The 25,987-nt window shown below is 39.9% G+C and overlaps 1 protein-coding gene across 1 annotated transcript in view; it reads right to left on the reverse strand.

Moving 5' to 3' along the window:
- Positions 1 to 25,987, reverse strand: part of CPQ (carboxypeptidase Q) — a 554,741-nt gene that overhangs the window by 151,504 nt on the left and 377,250 nt on the right. The window contains exon 5 of the mRNA XM_007934848.2: positions 3,594 to 3,685. Within this exon, the coding sequence (XP_007933039.2) occupies positions 3,594 to 3,685 (92 nt within the window). The remainder of the gene's footprint in view (positions 1 to 3,593; positions 3,686 to 25,987) is intronic.

Genomic DNA, 25,987 nt, shown 5'->3' on the forward strand with positions numbered 1-25,987 from the left:
TTTCTAGGAAAACCGGGGTTTTTGGAATTGGAAATCAGAGAGTCATCTGGAAGGTGGCCTGATTCATGGGAAACATGAAAATCAGTTTTGGACCCTCTGGGATGAACCAGAAGGAGCATGATCACCATAAAGATTATTGTAACAATTAAGATAACGGACCAGAATACAATCGAAAGTAAAGGTGAAATTGGCTTCTACCCAAGACTCTTGACAGCTGGAGCTTTGTCAAGCAGCAGTCGTAGAGGTCTGGACATCGCCATTCCTCCAAACTGAAATAGAGTTACTCTGACCATTAACGGCCCCACAGACCTCATACAGGGTACAAGAGCCTTCAGCTTCCCTCAAATCATAAGGCAGAACACAGAATGAAGGTGTCTCAACACAAGGAAGCGGAGAAGGGTCAAAAAACAAACGCCATTAAAAGTGGAGGCAGAACTTTTCTTTGTAACTCTACAGGCCTCTCTACCTTGCAAAATAGAAAAATATAATGCCCACAAAAGTCTTTTTTTTTTTTTTTTTAAGAGGATGATAATAGCACGTATTGGGAAAATAAAGGACAAATAGAGCACTCATATGTTCCTGGTGAGAATGCAAAATGGTCCCACCACTTTGGAAAACTCTGGCAGTTTCTAATAAGGTAAATAGATACCTATCATATGGCCCAGCAATTCTACTCCTAAGTATTTAATGTATATCTCCACCAAAATATTTAACCCAAATGTTCATCAACAGGAGAATGGATAAAAAAAATTGTGGTATATCCATACAGTAGAAAACTGCTCAATAACAGAAAGGAACAAACTATTGTTAATGCAACAACATGGATGAATCACAAAACCATATTGTTTAGTGAAAGAAGTCAGACACAAAAGTATATACTCTATGATTCCATTATATAAAGTCCAAGAATAGGCATATGATTTGAGGTTAACTCTGCTGTTCAATTGTAGGAAAAAGTTTGGTCTTTCTTTAATGATGCATTTGACATGTACAATATAGTTGGCACAGCTAGGATTTACAAAGGAGTCCAGCTCTCCTCTGTATGGGTGTGAGTGTGCCTGTGTATCTTGATTGGCAAAGGCCTCTGGATAGGAATGGTGGTAGTGAATTCTATTAGGCAGCTCATCTCTGAGCATCATGGAGGTGGAAACTTCAGGGAAGCTGGAGGTGTTTTGAGAACCAGGACAAAAAGTGAGAAAAAGACCCCAGCGAAAGCCAGCTTTCCATCAAAGCTTGTGTGCCCCCTTCTGCAGTATAGAGTTACTTCCGGGAAGTGGTTGCCTAGCCAGATTCTGTATTTCCTAACCTCTTATGCAGTTGGACTATGTGACTAGGTCTTGCCAATGGAATGTGAGTGAAAGTAATGTGAGCCACTTCCTGAATGGCCCATAGAAACGTTCCATATACGACTCTCACTCTCTTCCTGCTGCCATGTTGATGCTTAAGGTGATATTAAAAGTCATGTCTCTGAAGAGTCTGTCTGTCCTCCCGGATCACTGAATAACTGTGTAGAGTACAGCCCTTTTTCTGACTGGATGTTAAGCAACCAAGAAATAAAGTTTCATGTTAAGCTACTGAAATTTTAGGGTTTATTTGTTTCAGCAGGTACCATCACCTTATTCAGAACAGAGGATCTCTCTGGACATTGTTTGACTGTCTCCTGGCATTGAATAAAGCTATGGAGAAGTAGAAAGGCAATCTGAATTGTTGCTCCTGGTTTGTGAGTTGCTTATTACATTACATTTAATTTTTAAGTTAAATTCAGCCACTTCAGAAATGATTATGCTCTTCACAGTGTTTCTATCAATATGGTAATCACTGAATCCAGAGTAAGTTCTTCACAACTGGCTACATCATGTAAAACATGCAGAACATCTTTCTAAAGGGAAGATAAAGAGCTATCTTCAAATAAGAATCCTATATTTTCCTTTTCTGGAATTTGTTTTTTCCGTTCTTGAAACTGCAGTACAGACCAGCCACCAATCTCTAGACACGTTTGTGTGAAGGCAACATGGATACCATCACAATAAACAAGCTCTGGTAATGTGATTACTGTCCCTTGGAGATCCATATCCCTGCCAACCTCTTAGAAGTTTGAAATCAAGTCATTTGGGGCATCAGGCTTGCAATAGTGCTATAAGCGGCACATACTGTAAACCTTTTCTCAGATCTAAGGAATGTCAGTGGTCAAGGAAATTTCAAGTCTGATCCACTACAGTTTAAAACCATTTTTTTTTTTTCTTGGAATATATTATAGAGAATAAAGGAACTCAGAACAAGTATTTTAAGTTTTGTGTTTTCTATAGTTTTCAAGATGCACAGAATCTTAAAGCTCCACCATAACTTAATTCACTTATTCCTCTTGCCTTTAGGATAAAGCCCAAACCTCTCACCATGATTTGCAGTTCTTCTTAGGCTCTCTTTTACCTTTCTACCCTACGCTCTTCTCACTCACTCACTGCCATCTAGTCCATTCCAACTCAGAGTGACCCCTGTTGGCTTTCCAAGGCTGTAAATCTTTACAGAAGCAAACTACCTCATCTTATTTTCTGCTGAGTGGCTAGGAGGTTCCAACCACTGACCTTTTGGTTAGCTGCCAAATGCCTTAACCACTATAGCACCAGAGCTCTTCTCTATGCTCCTACCACTGTGCAAGGCCACTCTCAAGTATTTTCAGTGTCTTCTGTATGCTGCGCTCACTCTACCTCCTAAATGTCTAAGGCATTTGACTACTAACCAGAAGGCTGGAGGTTCAAGCCCACCAGCCACTCCTTGGAAGGAAGGTTGGCCAATCTACCTCCACAGTGATACCGCCTCAGAAACCCAAGGAGGGGTCACTATGAGTCAGATCTGACTCAACGGCAGTGATTTGGGTTTGTTATATATATATTTTTTTGATCTACCAAGAGGAATATCCACCTCCTCTGCAACTCTTTTTCCTTGCCTTACTTCTACTCAGTCTTTGGACCTCAGCTTAGATATCATTTCCTTCACATAGCTTATCCTGACCCCCTCGCCATCTAAGATCAGTTCTGATGAACTTCTGCTGTGTGCTATCAATACTTAATTACTTCTCCATCAGAACTCTAAACACATTACAATGTAATTGAAGTTTAGTGCTTGGTCTCTTCTCTTAAATTTCAGTCTCTATGCACTCAGGGTCTATCTTTTTTTTTTTTATTATTATTAGAATTTGGGTGAAGATTTACAGAGTAAATTCACTTTTCATATAGCAGTTCACATATACTTTGTCTCATGTCATTGACCAAAATTTACAATGCAGCAGCTCCCCTCCCACTTCCTCCCCATAGTTACCTCCTCCCAGTGTCCATCCCTTCATACTCTTCTGCACCACAGACCATGATGTAGAAACAAGAAAATCCTTTGCTCCACACTTCAGCACTCCCAGTTCACCAGCACCTTCTCACTTATAGAACTGGATGAAGAAGGCTTTTGCAAGGAGTGTTCACCAGGGTCTCCCTACCTCAAAGTATTGTTGTGGGTGTTAGGTGGGATAATCAAAGGAATTTTTAAACAAAAGCACCAATGCTTTTGGTTTATACTTGCAAATGTCCAGCAATCCCTGGCCATACCTTGTGTAACTGGTAATACTGGAAGGCACCAACACCACCTTGTTCCTCCGCAGTCCAGAGTACCAAGCGTAGAGTCCTCTTTGGGCGCAGTCCTAGGAAAAATAATAAAATGAAACAAGTGATACTTCAGGTGATTTTGGATTTTAAAAAGCTGGCAGATGCCCTTCTCTGCATTCTGGAAGAAGGAGGGAATCAGAGACACTTGTCACCTGCCTGTGTAGCTGCCTGATTCAGGGTGTAGCTGACACAGGAAAGGTGCAGCCTCAGGGCAGATCTCCAGGGAAGGTTAGTAGGAGAGGGGTTTGTGTCAAAAATTCTGTCTGCAGGCCTGGGAAGGAAAGCCTCTAATTACACTGTAAACTGGATATACTGCCCAGCAAGACTCAATGTATCCCCAAGTTCAGTGGGATATTAGATTGTGTCCAGAAGACACAGTTAGGAGGTCTCCAAGCAGATAACTGAAACCCAGTCATTCATCCCTACAGTAAGGGATTATTTCTTAGTCTAATTCTACAAGTATAGCTAGCCACTCATGCTGCCCTTAATAATGTAATGACTGCCCATGGCCATGCTCCTCTACTATTTGGAAATACAAGGTCATTCACTTAAGGCCAACAAAAAATAACTGAATGAAGACATGTTTTCTTTGCCTTACTACTGCATATACACCTCCACAAGACCAAGAGGCAGTCTTATTTGAACAGAAGAAAGGAATACTGAATGGTTTAAAATCAGGAAAGCTGTGCATCAGAGTTGTATTCTTACACTATATTTATTCAACCTGTATGCTAAGCAAATAATCTGAGAAGCTGGACTCTGAAGAAGAACATGGCATCAGGATTAGAGGAATATTCACTGAAAACTTGAGATATGCAGATGACACAATCTTGCTTGATGAAAGTGAAGACGACTTACTAATGAAGTCCGAAGACTACAGTCTTCAGTAGGGATTACATCTCAACATAAAGAAAACAAAAATCCACACAATTGGACCAATAAGCAACAACACAACAAATGGAGAAAAGAAGTTGTCAGGGATTTCATTTTACTTGGATCAACAATCAATGCCCACGGAAGCAGCAGTTAAGAAATTGTATTGCACCAGCAAATCTGCTGCAAAAGATCTCTTTAAAGTGTTAAAGAGCAAAGATGTCACTTTGAAGACTATGGTGCACATGACCCAAGCCATAGAATTTCCAATAGCCTCGTATGCATGTGAAAGCTGGAAAATTAGTAAGGAAGACTGAGGAAGAATTGAGACATTTGAACTGCAGTGTTGGTGACAAATATTGAAGATACAATGATCTTCTAAAAGAACGAACAAATCTGTTTGGGAAGAAGAACAGCTGGAATACTCCTTAGAAGCAAGAATGGCCAGACTTTATTTCACGTCCTTTGGTCATGTTCAGAAGGGACCAGTCCCTGAAGAGGAGTATCGTGTTTGGTAAAGTAGAGGGTCAGCAAAAAGGGGGAAGACCCTTGATGAGATGGATTGACACAGTGGTTGTAAGGACAGGCTCAAGCATAGCAGGGATTATGAGCATGGTGCAGGACCAGGCAGTGTTTTGCTCTGTTGTGCATGGGGTTGCTGTAAGTTGGAAATGACTCAACAGCACCCAACAGCAATAACAATGGCACATACAACTTGGTGGTCATTACACTGTCTTGGGAATACAAAGCTGTATCCTGGAGTTAGCACCAGTTTTGAGTGACTACATCTATTCTGTAAAAGCTATCTCCAAAGGAAGTTCTGTTTCCTAAACTTTGGGGGGAAAAAAAAGGTAAAACAGTACTACATTAAAAGTTCTACTTTGTGAACAGGAATTAAAATCTGTATTTATTTCAGACCTGATGTACCTGAGGCATTTGACTGCTAAAGCATTTGACTGCTAAGGCATTTGACTTCTAACCAGAAGACTGGTAGTTCAAACCCACCAGCCACTCCTCAGAAGGAAGATTGGACAATCAACTTCCAAGTGATACCGCCTTGGAAATCCAAGGAGGGGTCACTATGAATTGGATCTGACTCGACAGCAGTGAGTTTGGTTATTCTGATGATGTCATTTCTGAGGAATAACAAAGGCAGAAAAACATGAAGCTGGGCTGAAATTCCATTAAGAGGATTCATTCTCCTGCCTCCTTACAGAGGGGGCACAGGGCAGGACTGAAATGTACTTTGAGTGGCTCTGAGATGGACATACTACAAATGTAAAATGTCATCACCTCAGTGCTGCCACTGAGGCACATGGCCTTCAAGGGAGATGGCTGGTTGACCACAGCTTAAATGACAGAGGTCCATTCTGCCTACCACTAACAGGTAGTCTCTTTTGGTAGGCCCAGCCCTAAGGTTGGTGGTTCAAACCCACCAGCCGCTCTGCAGAAGCAAGATGGGGCAATCTACTTCTATAAAGATTTACCATCTTGGAAACCCAATAGGGGTCACTATGACTGAAAATTGACTTGATGGTACTGGGTTTGGTTTGGTTTGATTTTAAGGAGTTTAAAAGGAGCTTAGGTTGAAGAGTGACCTGAGTTCAAATTTAAGTCTGGGAAAGCAATTTCCACATGCAATTCATCAGCAAATCCCATTGGCATTTCCTTCTATGTAGATTTAGAATCAGCCTCTCACCTTTGCTACCACTCTGGTCCAAGACATCATCTTCTCTTGCCTGGATTGCTTCGTTGGCCTCCTATCTGGTCTCCCTGTCACAGCCTTTGTCCCTCTGTAGGGGATGCTTCACATTGCAGCTAGAGGATCTTGGTAAAACCAAGCCAGGCCACATCATTTCTCTGCTCAGTACCTTCAATAGCTAGATTGTAAACTGGAAGGCAGGGATTCATGGGGTTTTTATTACTATTATTATTATTTTTTAATTCACTGCTACATCATCACTGCCTAGATAGTTTGGCACATAGTGTTGCTGGTGTTATTAGCTGCCCTCTATTTGGTCCCCAACTCATGGTGATCTCTATGCACAATGGGATTGAACAACTGTGATTCACAGGGCTTTCACTGGCTGAATTTTTAAAGTGGATTACCAGGTGTTTCTTCCTAGTCTGTCTTGGTCTGGAGGCTCTGCTTAAACCTGTTCAGCATCATAGCAACACACAAGCCTCCAGTGACGGATGGGTGGGGGCTGTACCTGAGGTGCACTGACTGGGAACAGAACCAGTGCCCGCTACATGGAAGGTGAACTCTGTCACTGAACCATCACTGCCCTCATTTGACACCTAGTACATGCTCAATACTTACATATTGAATGAATGAGTGAAAATGTTGGTGTCACTCGCAGAATAAAATCCAAGGCCCTTTCACTATTTCCCCAGTTTCACCTAAAATTCTTCTCCTAATTTATCCCTGGGCAAGATGTTATAGTTGAAAAGTCACACAGACATAGGAACCCTGACATTATTAGACACCATCTGTGTAATCACTAAACTTTAACACCTGGAAAGTGAAGATAATGATGCCTATGCCATAACTATTTCACAGGTGGCCATGAGGATTTAATGAGATGTGATAATGTATGTAAAACACCTCTATGCCTGGTATGTAACAGAAGTTCAATAAATGAACTATTCAACTAAATAAAGGATATCCAGGCACTGAATGTACACTTTGCCCCTCAGAGAGAAGAGGAACTTCTTACAAAGGCATTGTTGTGCTTGGTGAAGATGAATCCTGGGGGACCACTGCCCTCGTCGCAGAACCAAACCACCTGCTCACATGCTCAGCACAAACATAGCAAACTGTTGACTCAGAATGAAATTTAATCAGTGTGGCCTAAGATCACAATCTTTGGTTTCTCTAAAAGAAATGTGCTTAGAATCAATTTAAATGAAATGCCATTTGGCTTATAACATAGGGAAAAATAACAAAGAATAAAGTATTATTGCTTACATGCTACAAATGAAAATTCTAAACATTTTTAAATCAATAAGAAAGGGGAATAATGCTTTATCTTAAAATATGCCTGCCCTCACAAGCAAAATGATATCAAATTATTAAATGATGAACTTCTATAAATATGGATAAATGGACAGTTAGCACAGGCTAGAGAAAATTCATTTTTTAAAAGGAAAATTCTTGAATATCCCTATAGATTTGGTGTTCCACTTGAAAGTCATTATTGTACAGGATTAGTTTTCTTCACATTTCAAACCAGACAGATGGTCAATGATGTCATATTAAGATAATAAAGAAGTAATCGGTTTGAAGTGAGAAATGCTAAGGCCTCAATGCGATAACAGCATAGCTATTGGTGTATAGCTGGCCCTAAAAAGACAAACAGAGCCTCCTTCAAGCCCCTGAGAAGCTCAGCACATGTCAGCATGGAACATCAGCACCTACTAAACAATCAATATCAAAGTCCTGCCAGAAGCAATAGGAATCAGCGGCTTAAAAATACTGAACTGAACCCTAAAGTCTCCCCACTCTCATACACTCATTGTCCCTAAACTTAAGAAGAATACATGGGATTTCGTTCATTGACTACACCCTGAACCAAGTGTAGTCACCACAGACTGGCCATAGTGTCTGAATGGATGATATTTGATTCCTAGCTCTGCCATTTCCTAGTGCTGGGACTTTGGATTAGTTACCTAATCTCTCTGAGCCTCTGTTTCCTCAATAGTACACTAAAGAAAATGATAATTGCTTAATGGAATTGTTAAGAAAATTGAGACAAGGCAAATATATATTAAACCCAGTGTCTGGCATATAGTAGGTTCTCCAACACTGTTAATTTCTCTCTCTGCCCATTAGGCAACTTTCAGTCAGTGCCAGCAATCAGTCCCAGATAGATTCCATGGGAGAACTAGGAAAGAGTGGATAGTCCTCATTCCTCTTCCTCAGGAGACTTGGATGGAGCACCTATTGTAATACAGGATGGATATATCCAGCCAAAGGAACTGTGGCCTAACCTGTAGAAAACCACATAACCTCTTTCAATATGAAATGTTTCCTCCAGCCCAACATGAAACATATCCAAACTCTAACAAACAGACATAGGAGCCTATGAGAGGGCCAATCAGAATTTTTCATTTCTGAGTGAAGTAAAAAAAGTTAATAAATTTGAAAATGGAATAAATTCAATTAAGGATGTCTATATTTATCATTTTTAAATGACAGCATTTGCTGTGTACTTCAAATCCAAACCAATTTCAAAAGCCAAGAATTTCAAAGAATAATAAAGTAAAATAAAATAAAGCAATAATAACAACAGTGTGGTGGTTAAATTTGTGTGTCAACTTGGCTGGGCCTGGTTGAATGGCTGAGCATGAATGTAGTTATTCCCCATGGTGAGGCTGGTAATCAACTTCATGGTAGAATCTATTGGAGCAGCTGAGGGTTGCTTTGGGTCTGTGGTCTTCTTCCCATATATAAGAAACAGCTTTGGGAATGGCCTCTTGCTTATGGCACTCTTGAACCCACATGTAACTGTGTTGTTCTTCAGCAGCCTGCCATGCTCTGCCAACCTTGGGGCTCTCAATGGACTTGAATTAATGGCCTGCTGTGTGGTTTGGTAACATTGGGACTGTGCCTTTTTACTTGTCAACCATGGGCTTGTCAGCCTCAGCAGGTAGCAGCTGTCTGAATAAAGAAAAGCCTCTAGCTTCAGTGGGCCAGGAGCAGGAGGCAGAGCTGAAGTCCAAGGTGGAGGGGCTTTCACCCAGTCCCTAGAGCCTGGCACTTTGAACTTCAACTTAAAGCCTCCAAAGTGTTAGAATATAAACTCCTGTTTGTTCAAACCATCCCATTTGTGGGATATTCTTGTCATAGTGGCACTAGGTAACCAGAACAAATAGCAAGAAAACAAAGTGATATGAGGTCAAATGTAGGGATTCATTTTGTAGTTGAATGGGGGATAAAGGAGCACCAGTCATAGTCCTGCTTCCAACCCTGCCCTGGCTCAGGAGTATACAGCACCAGCCCAAAGCAAGCCCGTGAAAGAAAGTCCTAGAATTGGAGGTTAGAGGGTGGGCCCTGGTCTTAGTTGCCTGGAGTCACGGCTCACTGGGGTTTTGTCAGAGTACAGGTAATTGATTCTCTCATAGATGTACAGAAATGGCCCAAAGGTCCCCTGACTTTATGAAATTTCTATGAAGACCTCCAGGTATTGCAACAAACATTTTGCAGCATTATAGTTTTCCTCTAAAAGAACAAAAATTACTGATAATGTGTCAGGACTTTGTTTTTGTTTATGAAATATAAAATACATGCATTTATTGGAGTCCCTGAGAACACAAACCCAGTAAGTACTCAGCTACTAAACCAAAAGCCCTGGGGATGTGCTCCTGAGAGGTCATAGTCATTGAAAGCCCTGTGGAGTGGAGTTCTCCTCTGAAACACATGGAGCTGCCTTGCGTTGGAATCGACTTGCCTGCAACTGGTGTTTATTTGTATGCTTTGGGTTTAACTTACTCTCATTGAGAGAAGTAATAATCCTTTGGGCAAATAGTGCCTATGAGAAGAGGTGAAAAAAATCTGTTGGCCTTTTCCCCCCATTAATACGAAATTAAAAGAAGAGATGTCTGAGAGGTGACTATCATTAGGCAGATAAATTGAAAATGTCAGTTCACTGTGTTAGATTTGCATCAAGAGCAAAGCAAAGCAAATAAACTTGACTTTCAGTAGAACAGCTCAGATTAATTTAGCCTTGAAGATAGCTTTCCCAAATGTGAATCTTAAAGAATTCTATGCATTAATAATGTGTATTGACCCAAACTCCCATTCACCCTTAGTTTCAAGCCTTCCTAGAACTATGTATGAATACTATTCTTCTTCTGTGACCTAATTAGAGAAAAAACAACTTTCTCTTATAGGAAATATACTTATTTTTCCACTAGCTCATAAACACACTTGTTGTTCAACCTGCCTTTAGCAACACTTCAGAAAAGAAAGCCTACATTAAAGAGGATTCTATTTCCACAATTAACTTGGCTAATATAATGAGTATAACCCATTGCCATTGAGTCAATTCTGAGTCACAGCACTCCTATTGGACAACACAGAACTGCCCTATAGGGTTTCCAAGGCTGTAAGTGTTTACAGAAGCCAATCATCACATCTATTTGGTGGGTTTGAACCACTGACCTTTTGTTTGTGGCTGTTTGCTTCAACCACTGACTGCACCATCAGGGCTCCTTTATAAGAAGTAAAGTATATGAGTGTTTTGGTTATCTAGTGCTGCTCTAACAGAAAATATCACAACTGGATGGCTTGAACAAACAGAGATAAACTCTTATAGTTTAGGAGGCTAGAAGTCTGAATTCAAAGTGCCAGCTCTAGGGGCTGGGTGAAGGACCCTCGACCTTGGGATTCAGCTCTGCCTCTTGCTCCTGGCCCAATGAAGTTGGAAGTTTCTCTTAACTCAGGCAGCTGCTGGCTGCTGAGCCTAACAAACCCAAGGTCAACAAGTAAAATGGCACAGTCCCAAGATTATCAAGCAACACAGGAGGCCACTAGTTCAAGTCCAGAAACAGTCCAAGGATCAGCAGGCAACATGACAGGCTTCTGAATGAAGACTCAGCTATATACAGGGTCCACGCATGCCAAAAAGCTACAGACATTTCTCAAAGCTGCTTCTTATACATTGGAAGCAGACCATATCCCTAAGGCAGCTACTCATCTGCTCACAGTAGATTCCACCATGGAGATGATTACCAGTCTTATCGTGGGGAATTACTATAACCAGTTGCCAGCCACTCAAAACCAGGCCCAGCCAAGTTGACATATAACCTTAACTGCCACATGAGTTATAAAAATAAATGATGGCATGTTAGCATATAAATTGAATGAGAAGAGGGAGTAAAGCTCAGTGGGTAAACACATGTCTTTGGGAGTTGAAACCTATTTCCACCTTGGACAAATTATACAGTTTGTCATAATATATGAGTATATTGTTACTGATTTAAAAAAAAATAGGGAGAATGGTTAGACAGAGATTAATTATTTTAGTGAAATAAATTGTTAACTACTTCTTTTTTCAGCAAACCAAAAACCAAACCAAAGCCACTGCTAGGAGTCCATTCTGATTCATAGTGACCCTTTTAGGACAGAATAGAACTGACCCACAGGGTTTCCAAGGCTATAAAATCTTTCCGGAAGCAGATTGCCTCATTTTTCTCCTGCAGAGGGGCTGGTGAGTTCTAACCACTGACCTTTTGGTTAGGAGCCAAATGCTTTAACCACCATACCACCAGAGAACCTCTGTATAGGCAGGAATAGAAAACTACCTGAAGAAGATTTTTCTTCTTGGCAGATGCCTTTGATTTTTTTTTTTTTAATTATGTAAAATGTAAACTAGTAAGTTTTTTTTGGGTGTGGGGTACTTACTGGTCAGGGCAATAACATGTTTTTTAAACTCCATCATGCAAGCTGCTAATGTTTGAGCAACCTGAACACCGGGCAGGAGGAGAATCAGTGTGTAAAGGAAACCTGGGGCCTTTTGAGAGGGAAGCCCCAGTGCCTTCAGCTGTGTTTCCTTAGACTGGGGACAGGGGGTGAGAGACCTGTTGGATCAGGGTGACACTAAGGCCCCAGGAAGGTCCTAGAAGTCACTGAAATAAAATGACCCTGATAAAAAAGGAAGAGTCTGTGCTGTTGACCTGAGTTGAAAACAATGGCCTAAGGTTCTAGAGGAAAGACTAATTTCAGATTAACATGTGGCCAATTACAGAAGCTTCTCCAGACCCATCCTTTAAGTGGGAAAATGGTTGAGGATGAATGTAAGCAAAGGGACCTTAATACCCAAATTGGGTACCCTGTGGCTTAGGAGCTCTGGTGGTATAGTGGGTAAGGCATTTGATTGCTAACTAAAAGGTTGGTGGTTCAAACCCCGTAGCTGCTCCATGGGAGAAAGATGAGGCAATCCACTTCAGTAAATAATTACAGCCTTGGAAACCCAATGGGGGTCAACATGAGTTGGAATAACTTGATGGCAATGGGTTTGGTTTGGTTTTGGTGGCTGAAACCAGGACTGGATCTGTAGCACCAACACACCTTCATTCAATACACATGGTAAGTGATACTGTGCAGCAGCCAGAAGTGGTTCCAGCTACTGGTTTCAAGAGCAGGACTGATTTGTTTGGGCTGACTAAGCCCCAGTAAGGAGCTCTGGTGGTGTAGTGCCTAAGGCACTTGACTGCTAACCAGAAAGCTGGCAGTTCAAACCCACCAGCCACTCCTTGGAAGAAAGGTTGGTCAATCTACTTCTGTAGTGATACTGCCTCGGAAATCCAAGGAGGGGTCACTATGAGTTGGGTCCGACTCGAGGGCACATAACAACAACAACAAGCCCCAGTATCCATGAACAACTTAGGGGCGGGAGGGAGAGACTTCTAGCAGAGATACTAAACTTCCTGCTAATAAGACATGTGGAGGATTGGGTGATTTAACTGTAAAGGAGATTAAAGAGGTGTGATCATATTTATAACCTGTGTATGTGGAACAGGTCATAACAGTTATAATTTCCATAATTAAAAGGAAACAGTCCTACCTCATTATAATGATTAGGATTCTATTAGCCAGAAAAATCACTGTTCATCATTCCTGAAGTAGAAACACTGTGACTACCAGTATGTAAAGTCCATTTCTGGCCCTAATCTGGTTACCCACTCTTATCTCCTGCTCCTGCCTTTCATCCTAAGCTCTGGCCACACCATGTTTCCTACCAGTCCCGGAACATGCCACACTGTATCAGATCCTTGGCCCTCTGCATTTGCTCTTCTTCCATCTGGTGACTAGAAATTCACCATTTCCATCTGGCAAACTCCTACTCGCTCAACCAAGCCCAACTCTAATATTACTTTCTCTGGAAAGGCTTCCCCAGCTTCAGGATAAGGGCTGGCTGCTCCTTTGTCAAAGCTCCTCTAGAACTTCACATATATGTCTGTTTTCATTCTCAGCCACACTTCAATGTTGACCTACTGTCCAGACCATTAGCTCTCTGAGTCTTACTCATTGTTTTTACATTATCCTGGTCCGATGCCTGCTATTTAACAAGTGCTGGGTAAATGCTTATTCACTGAATGACTGATGAGTAAATTAATGCATTCATGCACATCATATATGTATATGACAGTCAGTCATATATCTATATATATACTGTCTCTTGAAGCATGATGGTGTTGCCTCAGTTTAGAAAGATGATCAGACATGTTATTTTTGTGACATCAAAGCCCAAAGAATGCAGGTGAAACCACTCCAATAGCCAATATAATTAGATGTGCTTCAACTTGGACATTTGCTTCAGTTGCTATTAGATTCACCTGGGTCTAGTCAAAATGTAGTATATCAACAGTGCTTCTTGGTCAAGTCATTCAATAAATATATTGCAGAAATCTTTCCATTCAGTTAACTGAATTAAATTATAGGTATTTGCATTTTAAACTTCAATAGTTCCCTTTAATTATTATTATTATTATTTTAATAATTCTTGGTAATTGTTCTGGTTATAAGAACAATATATATCCATTTTAACTAAAAACTAAGGAAAACAATTAAAAATTAGAAAACAAAAATAATCTATAAGTATATTGTTGCATTTATTTTTAAATTTAGTATGTATATATTTGTGTACATATATGTAAATGTTTACATTTTATATATGGCTTTATACTACTTTTCTACTTAAAATCGTAGCATATACAACCTTTCTTTATTATAATCAATAATCTTAAAGAAAATGAGTCAATTTTTTTGGCTACTCTTTCACTGTTGGACATTTAAGATTTTTATCCCTAGGATATGTTCTTTAAAGTAGAACTATTGATTCTAAACAGTATAAACATTTTGAGGTTCTTGACACATTTTGCCAAATTGCCCTACAGAAAGTTACCAATTTGTATTCCCACCAGAAGCATATGAGAATATTTACTTTTAGTTAATGTGGAACATCTAATCTCATCCCCTTTGTTTTTGAATGAGCCAATCGGTTATATCTATTTTTTCTACTTCATATTCTACTCATTTTCAGCAAAAAATAATTATAAACACACATGCACATGGTTGCATAGGTGTGTACACATGCACACACATATACATGCTTGCATAGGCAAACACACACACATATAATCTGTAGTCTATTTTAACTTGAATGAGACAAATGTTAAGTTTATATCTGATGCCTGACTAGAGTTAATATGTGAACTTGTTTTTCTTACTTAAATTGCCTGATAGTAGGACTCTTGCATCAATATATTTCTAAGATAATATTAGTATTATGTATAGATCACAAACCTGATCTAGCTGACATTTTAAAACATACTGGTTCTTTTCCCCTATCATTATTTAGAGTGTTTTAATCTTCAAAGAGAAATTGAGAGTGCTGGGTAATGATAGATTTGAACTCCATATCACACTTTTGTTAAGAATTCTACCTTGCAGAGACATCAAATGACGAGGAGCTAAACACACAGTACTTTTTTGTTGTTGTTTTAGAAAATGATGGTAAATCAAATACAAGTACCATGACTTCTTTTACAAATTTACATTAACCAAAGTGGTTCTTTAAATTTTATTTCTTGGGAAGATCAAGCTGTGCAAGAAAAAAACAAGTATATTTGCACTGGAATAAGGGGTTATCAAAAAGTAATATATCTTCAACACACAACTGAAATGAAAAAATTTCTTGGGTCCCCTTTCAACACCAAACAGCAGATATGAGGCATAAATTGTTTGATAAGGCAGGAGTCATCATGAAGCTACTTCTGATAACCCTTTCAGGTGCTCCTTTTTGTGGTGGAGAGGATGTTATCCATCTTTTCAAAGATTGTCCTTACGTAGAAATTAGTTATAAAGTTATTGATACTTATGATTGGCCAGTAATTACTCATGATTTTTTTTGGGGGGGAAACTGTTGGTTCCATTTAAGTTTAGTTGGTCAAACCATACCGTATTTGGTATTACGAATACATTTTTCAGTTTTGAACAACAAAAAAAAGCCACTCAACTTGCGCACTGCTCCGTTCTCAGCCCCCAAAGTGATTGCTGAATGTTCTTGCTAAGGGGAAAATCTCACCTTGAAAAGAACAAGATCATCAAAAGATCTCTGGAAGTTTCTCCCTCCTTTCCATTTCTACTGTGGCTACCATAACGTTTGTTGTTGTTGTTATGTGCCGTCAAGTCAGACCCAACTCACAGCAACCCCTCCTTGGGTTTCCAAGGCAGTATCACTACGGAAGTAGATTGCCCAACCTTCCTTCCAAGGAATGGATGGTGGGTTTGAACCGCCAGCCTTCTGGTTAGCAGTCAAATGCCTTAGGCACTATGCTACCAGAGCTCCTTACCATAACCTGTTGTTGTTGTTATGTGCCGTCAAGTCGCCCCGACTCATAGCGACCCCTCCTTGGGTTTCCGAGGCAGTATCACTACGGAAGTAGGATTGCCCAACCTTCCTTCCGAGGAGTGGCTGGTGGGTTTGAACCGCCAGCCGTCTGGTTAGCAGGCAAGTTTCTTAGCCACTATGCTACCAGAGCTCCTTACCATCCTAGGCCCATTGAATTGCTGCATTTGGCAACTAACTGCTTCCTCCAGTCCTCCCTGTGTAACTAACTGCTGGCAGAGTCATCTTAAAATACTGTTTTGAACATGTCACTGGCTGCATGAGAACCTTTAAGCAGCTCCCCCATCACCTACAATTCTTTTGAACATGCATCTCTATCAGTAAAATAATTTTGAGTGTGCATCACTTACATACATATATTTATATATAAATTACATATACAGTATTATCAATCCATGTAATAAGTATTAATAAAAATTAATTTATTTCTTTTTCTAGATGAAGAATAAGTATTTCTAGTACCCAAAAGGATTGTCCTGCATACCCCCCTGGCTTTGGAGGTCATTGGTCTATAGGCTAGAGTCCATCCTCTTCAGTACAGCATCAAGGCCCTATGCAGACTGATTTCAGTCTGCCTCTCCAGGCTTATCTCCAGCTACATCTCTGACCAAAGTTTCATTTCCAGATTAATTTGTCTCCTCCCTCTCTTCCCATCTCTCTGCTTCTCCTCACATTATTTATCCCACCTGGATTGCCCTTCATCTTGTCTCACCTTACCCATATCGTAACCATCCTTTAAGACCAAATTCAGATTTCTCCTGCTCCACTCTCTCCTACTTCTGAACTGCAAGGCTGTTATTTTCTGTTCCACCCATTTGACAACTAATCATGATTAATGTACTTTCTGCTTTTGGTTTCCACCCAAAAAAACCAAAACCTACTGCCATTGTCCATGGTAAATCAAAAGAGCCGTACATATATTTGTTGCTGAACAGATTAGCGTACCTAATGGAAATTGTTTTAAGCTGCAACAAGACAGATATAGATTAGATTTTTTTTTTCCAAAAAACACTTTTGGACAGAGAGTATTTTTAAACATTAAATCAGTTATCAGCTACATTTGCCTCAGGGACAGGAAAGCCTGGAAATAAGATAGGGCTTAGGCAGGCGGGTTAGGTGGAAACAATCTTGGTTAGACCTATGCTATTGAAATGGTGACCCTACAAATACTGCACCCTATCCACAGGGAATCCTCGTGGCACAGTGGTTAAGCACTCAGCTGCTAATTAAAACCCACCAGCTTCTCTGTGGGAGAAAGATGTGGCAGTCTGCCTTCGTAAAGAACGCAACCTTTGGGAACCTACTCTGTCCTTTAGGGTCACTATGAGGCAGAATTGACTCAATGACAACAGGTTTGGTTTGGTTTTGGTATCCACAGGGATATGGGACTGGCATTTCATCAAGAGAAGTGTTTGGCCTCCCAAGAGAAGTGCTATTTATCACAAACATTCTCAGGCCTTAATTATGGAAAGCGTGAGACACATTTGTATCCTCTAGTTAAATAAAAACTTAGAGCAAACTGGTGTTTACAGGAAATTTCAAAGCTTCACAATTTATGAACTAAGGTTCATTGCTAAGGAAAAGGATTATCTGATCTTCTGGAGCCTTTGCTTCTCTGGGTTGTTTTGTCACATCTTATATATAAAAGCTGCTAGGCAAGGGAGGAATTTTACATAGTCTGTTAAAAGTATTTATAGGAGCTTGTAAAAATTTACTTAAAACCTCAGGGGATTGTTCTCTTAGAAGTTTATCTGCTGCCCTCCTAGCGATGAGCATACAGGGTGTGCTCACAGTCTGTGAACACTCCACTTTTGAAATGAAACCAAATCCATGCAAAGTTATTTGCTTCACGTGGGAAGGAATGTATTGCCTCCATTCTCAGAGCTTTTCCCAGGACCCCCGTCCTTAAACCTTAAAATCAATCTAGAGATGTTTCCCTGCGTAATCACTAACATTTCAAGAACACCATTTCCTGTTCTGTTCTAACTTATTTATGTTTAATTTCCACTTTTGACACATTAAGACACATCATCAATGTCCATATTGAACATAGAGCATACATTTAAGAATTCTATTTCATAAAAAAAAAAAAAAAAGGAACTGAAATTCTGTAATGGGAGAAGTGAACTCGCAAAGCAACAAATAGATATTTGGGCCAACTGTGTGCAATAAAATAGATTAAATAGCATAATCAAACTCCAAAATATCAGATTCATTCATTTGGAAACAATTCCTGTTCCAGAAACTGAGAGACTTAGGGTTGAGGAAGACAGTCAAACTCTTTGATCTCATGGAGTATACAATCTAGAAGATTAAAGAGAATAAGAAATTCCCATATTATCTTTATAATCATCATCTTTACCATCATCACTGTTGACTTCATCTAAAGAAAATTGATTTTCCTTTTGTTTCCACTGTTTTGGACAGAGAATGGGGTTGTCTGAGCAAAAGAGAGTCATAATAGAGCCCAGAGTTAGGGCAGAAAGGTAATAAAGAAAAGGATCACAGGAGAGCAATTACATAATGGTGAAAATATCTACACCCTCATCAACAGAAGAATGGACTACCAAACTATGGTACATGTACACAATGAAATATTATGCAACACTAAAGAATAATGTAGAATCGACAAAACACTGCATAATGTGGATGAACCTGGAGGACATTATGCTGAGTGAAAAAAGTCAGTCACAGAGGACAAATATTGTATTAGTTCATTATTGTAAAAAGTTAAGGACAGCTTTATATATGGAAGGAAAATTTCTTTGTTGGTTACTGGGGTGGGAGAACAGGGAAGGGGACACTGCAAAAATAAAATAAAATAATGAAAAAAAACAAGAAAGAAAATATCTGCAACAACACCAATGTAATTTTAGAGAGGGCCAAATTAAAAGAAAGATGGGGAAGAAGGAAACAAGGTTTACTGGGTACTTAGTTCTATGCCAGACATTGTACTAAGATGTTTCCAGACACCAAAACTCAAAAGCGTTGACTCTTCTTCGGTCTTCCTTAATCATTGTCCAGCTCTGACATGCATGAGGTGATTGCAAATAGCATGGCTTATGTCAGGCACACCTTAGTCCTCAAGGAGACATCTTTGCTCTTCAGCACTTGAAAGAGGTCTTTTGCAGCCAATTTGCCCAGTGCTATATGTCATCTGATGTCCTGACTGCTACTTCCATTGGTGTTGATTGTGGAACCAAGTAATATGAAGTCTTTGAGAACTTCAATCTTTTCTCCATTTATCATGATGCTGCTTATTGGTCCAGTTGTGAGGATTTTTGTTTTCTTTATATTGAGGTGTAATCCATAGTGCAGACTGTAGTCTTTAATCTTCATCAGTAAGTGCTTCAAGTCATTCTCTCTTTCAGCAAGCAAAGTTGTGTCATCTGCATATCACTGGTTGTTAATGAGTCTTCCTCCAATCCTGATTTCATGTTCTTCTTTATATAGTTCAGTTTCTCAGATTATTTGCTCAGCATACAGATTGAATATGTATGGTGAAGGATATAACCCTGAAGTCCTCCCTTCCTTATTTTAAACCATGTAGTGTCACCTTGTTCTGTTCAAATGATAGCCTCCTGGTCTATGTACAATTAAGTATTCTGGAATTCCTATTTTTCTCAATGTTACCCATAATTTGTTATGATCCACACAATCAAATGCTTTTGCATAGTCAATAAAACACAAGTAAACATCTTTCTGGCATTCTTTTCTTTGAGTCAAGATCCATCTGACATCAGCAATGATATCCCTCGTTCCATGTCTTCTTCTGAATCCAGCTTGCATTTCTGGAAGTTCTCTGTCAATACACTGCTGCAACCATTTTTTAATTATCTTCAGTATGATTTTACTTGTGCTCAATATTAATGATTTGTTCGACGATTTCCACATTCTATGTGATCACCTTTCTCTGGAATGGGTACAAATATGGATCTCTTCCAGTCAGTTGGCCAGGCAGCTGCCTTTCAAATCTCTTGGCATAGCTGAGTGAGTGCCTCCAATGCAGCATCTGTTCATTGAAATATCTCAATGGCTAATTCCTGGAGCCTTGTTTTTGCCAATTCCTTCACTGTAGCTTCAGCTTCTTCCTTCAATACCATGGGTTGTTGATCATATGCCACCTCCTGAAATGGATGAACATCAACCAATTCTTTTTGGTACAGTGACTGTGTATTCCCTCCATCTTCTTTTGATATTTCCTGCATCATTCAATATTTTGGCCATAGAATCTTTCAACATTGCAACTCAAGGCTTAAATTTTTTCAGTTTGAGAAATTCCAAGCATGTTCATCCCTTTTGGTTTTCTAACTCCACATCTTTGCACATTTCATTATAATAATTGACTTTGTATTTTCGAGCTGCTTTTTGAAATCTTCTGTTCAGCTCTTTTATCTTGTCATTTCTTCCATTTGCTTGAGCTACTGTCTGCTCAAGGGCAAGTTTCAGAGTCTCTTCTGACATCCATTTTGGTCTTTCCTTCCTTTCTTGTCTTTTTAATGACCTTTTGCTTTCTTCATGGATAATGTTCTTGATGTCATCCCACAACTCCTCTGGTTTTTGGTCATTGGTGTTTAATCCATCAAATCTATTCATGGACTTGTTTTAATTTTCTTTAACTTCAACTTGAACTTGCATATGAGCAGTTGACGGTCTGTTCCACAGTCAGCTCTTAGCCTTGTTTTGGCTGAAGATATTGAGCTTTCCCATTGCCTCCTGTCACAGATGTAGTCAATCTGATTTCCGTGTACACCATCTGGTGAAGCCCACATGTATAGCTGCCATTTGTGTTGTCAAAAAAAGGTATTTGCAATGAATAAGTCATAGGTCTTGCAAAATTATATCATGTGATCTCCAGCACTATTTCCATCACTAATGCCATGTTTTCCAACTACTGGTGATTCTTCTTTGTTTCCAAATTTTGCATTCCAGTCACCAGTGATAATTAACACATCCTGATTGCATATTTGTTCAATTTCATACTGCAGAAGTTGAAAAAAATCTTCAATTTCCTCATCTTTGACTTTGGTAGTTGGTGCATAAATTTGAATAATAGTCGTATTAACTGGTCTTCCTTGTAGGCGTATGATATTATCCTATCACTGACAGCATGGTACTTCAGGACAGATCTTGAAACATCTTTTGTGATGATGAATGCCACACTATTCATCTTCAAATTGTCATTACTGGCACAGTAGATCATAGTAGATTATGGCCCGAACCAGTCCATTTCAGCTCACTAACTCCTAGGATATCAATCTTTATGCGTTTCATTTCATTTTTGACAACTTCCAATTTTCCTAGATTCATACTTTGTACATTCCATGTTCTGATTATTAGCAGATGTTGGCAGCTGTTTCTCCTCAGTTTGAGTCATGCCATGTAAGCAAATGGAGGTCCCAAAAGCTTTACTTTATCTATATCATTAAGGCTGGTTCTCCTCTGATGATGCAGCTCTTTCCCAGTCGTATTTTGAATACCTAAATGGTTCATCTTTTGTCATTGTATCAGACAGTGTTTCTGGGCTAGTCACAAAATTGCCCAGTCATGTATCAGACAGTGTTTCCCTGTATCCAGAAGGTATTCATAAGGCCATTTCCTAGGCTGATGGAAATAAGCAATAGTCCCTAAGAGCACCAGATGCTGAACAACACTGGAACTTGGGGTAACCAAATTTACAACAAAAAAGATGACAAAAGACTTGAACTGCTGAGTCCAAAAATCATTTACCTTGAATTAGTAGGGGACAGAAAAGGAGAACAATTTATCTCTCACATGGGTTACTGAAGACTTATTTGCATTTTGGGGAACTGAGCTCCAGAAAATCTGAAAATGAATCTAAAAAATGACAAACCTAGCATCCACTGAGACAAATCAGCAAAAGGCACTTTTTGTACACAAAAATCACAGGCTTCTCAAAAATCAGAAAAGTATTACTGCCAAGATTATTGTGAAAAATAAACTCCAAATATAAATATATTAATTTTTTACTGACAACAATAAATTCTGTTGGAAAACAAAAATTTCCAGTAACATTGTAGGTGCTTTAAGCTCTAGTGGTATAGTGCCTAAGGCATTTGACTGCTAACCAGAAGGTGTTTCAAACCCACCAGCCACTCTGGACAAGGAAGACTGGGCAATCTACTTCTGTAAAGATTTTCCTCCTCGGAAACCCAAAGGGGGTCGCTATGAGTTGGAATCGACTCAATGGCAGTGAGTTTGGTTTGGTTTGGTTTAAGTTCTAAGGAAACAATGATGTTTCCAACAACCATGTTTCATTATTCTCTGCAGAGAGTGAGATTATACCAGTGGGAGAGTCATAATGGAATAAATATGAAAGGAAGGCAGAAAAGTGATCAAGGAAAAGATTGGTGGAGAGCCATTACATACTAGGGAAAGTATGTACAGTCCAGCTGGTGCTATATGAGAGACAGCTGGCCACCACAAAGGAGGTTGGTTGGGGGAGAGAAGAAACCAAGATTAACTGGGTACCTACTACTCTACTAGACACTGTGCTAAGTTCTTTCCAGAAATTATCTCATTTAATATTTACAATTCTGCAATATATGGGAGTATTATAATACCTGGAGTATTGTTTCTAAGTTATAGATAAGGAAGCAAAGGTTAAAAGAACTTCAGTGCCTTGCACAACATCACAGAGCTAATAAGTGCTGGAGGTGGATATGAATCCAGACATTTTTTATCCCAGCATCTATGCCTTTCCAACTAGATCACACTGTTCATCCCCTTTTACCCCGAGAACATTCTCAGACATATGAAAGACCAAATAAGGACAAATATTGGTGACACAGGTAGACCATATAAGTTGGAGATAAAAACCAGCAGTAACAATGTAGAATTGCTTTCCGACATATATTTTCGTTGTGCCTAAGGCATTTGACTGGTAACCAGAAGGTTGAAGGTTCAAACCCACCAGCCACTTTGTGGAAGGAAGACTGGGAATTTACTTCCATAAAGATTTACTGCCTCAGAAACCCAAAGGGGGTTGCTGAGTCAGAATCAACTCGGCCGCAGGGAGTTTATTTATTTAATATCTTTCACTAAACGGTCCAGAAACTGAGTTATCGATGTTAAGTCACAGGGTGTTATCACAGCAGAAGAGAGTATCACTCTGAAGTCTTTCATTCCTGCTATGACCCTACCCTCAAACCCCTCCTTAAGTTTCCATTGAAATCTTCCCCAGAAAATGAGGACTGAGAAAAACGGAAAGTGTGGGACAGGAAAGAAGCAGTACAAAGACAGACACAAAGTATAGCCCAAGCAAATCAAACACCATCAGACAAATGCTCACAGAAATCACAGAAACTATAGAAACACATCATGAATTGCAAGGCCCAAGGCACTTCTATCCACTCTCCCACCACACCTTATGCAAAAACTCTCTGATAAAAGTCATCACCTTATATTATAATTCAGCAGACTGAAGGATTGATCAAATAGATGAGTGGATGAAAGGAAGGAAGAAAAGGAGGGAAGAGAAGGAGGGAAAAAGAAAGGGACTAAAAAAGGAGAAAAAAATTGAGAATTAAGAAAATCCAAGAGCAAAATGGGGACATAGAAGCTATAGCTATGATATTGACATTCTTAAGGCCTGTTTCAAATGATGAAAGTCAGATGGCAACCTGAGTTTCTTCTTAAAGGACTCATAGAACAAAGGACATCTTTTTTCCATTAGATGAATAACTCCTCAAATAAAACGTAGTGGTCATAAACAGCACTGTTATAAACTCAAGAAAAGATATAGGTGCCCTACCCTGTCACTTCCTGCCTCTTCTGCCAGCACCAGGCTGTTTGGGGCAGCTGCCAGGAAGCAGCACTCACCTCCTCAGGCCCTGCACCCTCCTCTACAGGCAGGAACTATCAGATGTGACATAGAGGAAATGAGGTGGAAAGTGCATGGGACTAAGTAAAAAGAACATCGGGACTTGTCAAACATTGAATCAAAGAATCCCAGGGATGGAAGATGTCAGTCCGACCTGGTTGTCTGAGGCATTAGAAGGTACATTATTGTGGGAGATGAGATGTTACACTCTGGGGAATGTAACCACTGTCACAATGTGTATGAACTATTGAATGTAAAACAAATCTGCTTTATAAAATTTCACCCAAATCACAATAAATAAATTTTTTTAAAAGCAAAACAAAACCTGTGGTGTCTAACAAATAAAGTAAAAGTAGACATTAAAAAAAAGAAGAAGAAGGTGCATTAGTGTTGCTAGAAGGTAGGACAGAGCTCGTGCTGGTGCAGAACCACTGTCGAGGTACTATTTCGATTGGGCCCAGTAAGCTGCCCGTGCAGAGGCACCAGTGCAGAGGAATCTAGAGGATTCTGTCACTGATGGGAAAGAGGGTCTACTCCTGACATTGTGCATAGAAGCTGATGGGATCCAAAGCCAGGCACAGAAGGGTACATGGCCAAGATCTCAGTGCTATCAAGAGAGGTAAGTGAAGACACAGTCATGTGAGCAGCAGACAGAAATACAAACCAGATACACTTCCTTGGTGTCATCCTGACCCTGATGTGGAAGTTAACTGCAGAATAAAAGTGTTAGGTAATGAAGTAAAGCACAAAAGGAAGTTAGCATTTCTTGCATGTCTATTAAGGAGCCATGGTAGGGAAGTGGTTAAGTATTTGGCTGCTAAACATAAGGTTAGCATTTCAAACCCACCAGCCACTCTGCAGGAAGAAGATGTGACAATCTGCTTCTGTAAAGATTTACAGCCTTGGAAACCCGATAGGGCACTTCTACTCTGTCCTATAGGGTCACTATGAGCCAGAATTGGCTTTACAGCAATGGGGTTTTTTGTTTTCTTTTGTTTCTTATGTGCCAGGCTGTATGCTGAGCACTTTAGATACATTAGTTGTTTCAATGCTGCTCAGTTGATCCTCACAGTAACCTCAGGATGTAGCTAATGTATTTTCTCCATTTTACAGTTCAGGAAGCTACAGCTTAGGGAGGTGAGGCAACATACACATGGCTGCATATCTTATCAGGAGCAGAAACAGGTCTTAAACCCTGATCCTTCTGACCCCAAAGCTCATAGTGTAAGCCTTTTCTGCTATCCATCACTACCCTCAGTAATCCCAGTAGACTGGAGCTGACTCACTTGGGAAGTCTGGTGGCAGGCATGTCATGAAGATTATTATGGCTTCATCAGATACACACTCACAAGACTCCAGTAAGAAAAAGTACACTCGGATCCAGTCACAAAACTGAAAAATGAGGAACCCAGTCAAAAGGAATAGCTGTTCTCTTGGCAACAGGCTTATCCTGGCTACAAGTTGAAGATACATGTATACATATTTGTATAAACCAACCAACCAACTAGTTAGGTGCTTCATGTGGGAAGGAAAGTGACTCTGACTCATGGCAGCCTTGCATGTGTCAGAGCAGAACTGTGCTCCATAGAGTTTCAGTGGCTGATTTTTCATAAGTAAGTTACCAGGACTTTCTTTCAAGGTGCTTTTTGGAGGACATAGACCTCCGACCTCTTGATTAACAGCCGAGTGTTTAACTGTTTGCACCTCCTAGGGACTCTATTTGTATAAGGAGATACTCTAAAATGTACGACCTAAATGACACCTTATTACAGAGACTACTGGACTATTGATCCCAGCTTCCCAGCTCCCCTGGCTCACTCACCACCATGTTCCTTAAGCCTATTCTGTGTACCCTGGATCAACACCACAAAGCACTGAATTGTTATGAGCAAATAATTTTGTCTTGAACTTCTTCAAATGGGAACTGACATTAAAGAGATTTAAAGAAATAAAGATGTCAGCTCATTTCTGTAGACCATGGACTCCACACAGGAAGGTTCATTCACCACCCACCATCCCCCCACCACAGATATTGTTCATGCACTCTGCACAGTAACCATGTTGATTTATTCATTTCTGAGCCTTGAACCCTGAGTGCTTTGTCAACTGCCTAATCTAACCTTACCCAGACTATTTTACTGTTCTAGCATTAAATAAAGGAGCTCTGGTAGCATAGTGGCTAAGGCACTTGACTGCTAACCAGA

This window comes from Orycteropus afer, unplaced genomic scaffold (genome assembly GCF_000298275.1).
Source record: "Orycteropus afer afer isolate SDZICR_OR568_19922 unplaced genomic scaffold, OryAfe1.0 scaffold00021, whole genome shotgun sequence".
NCBI classification, from domain to species: domain Eukaryota; kingdom Metazoa; phylum Chordata; class Mammalia; order Tubulidentata; family Orycteropodidae; genus Orycteropus; species Orycteropus afer.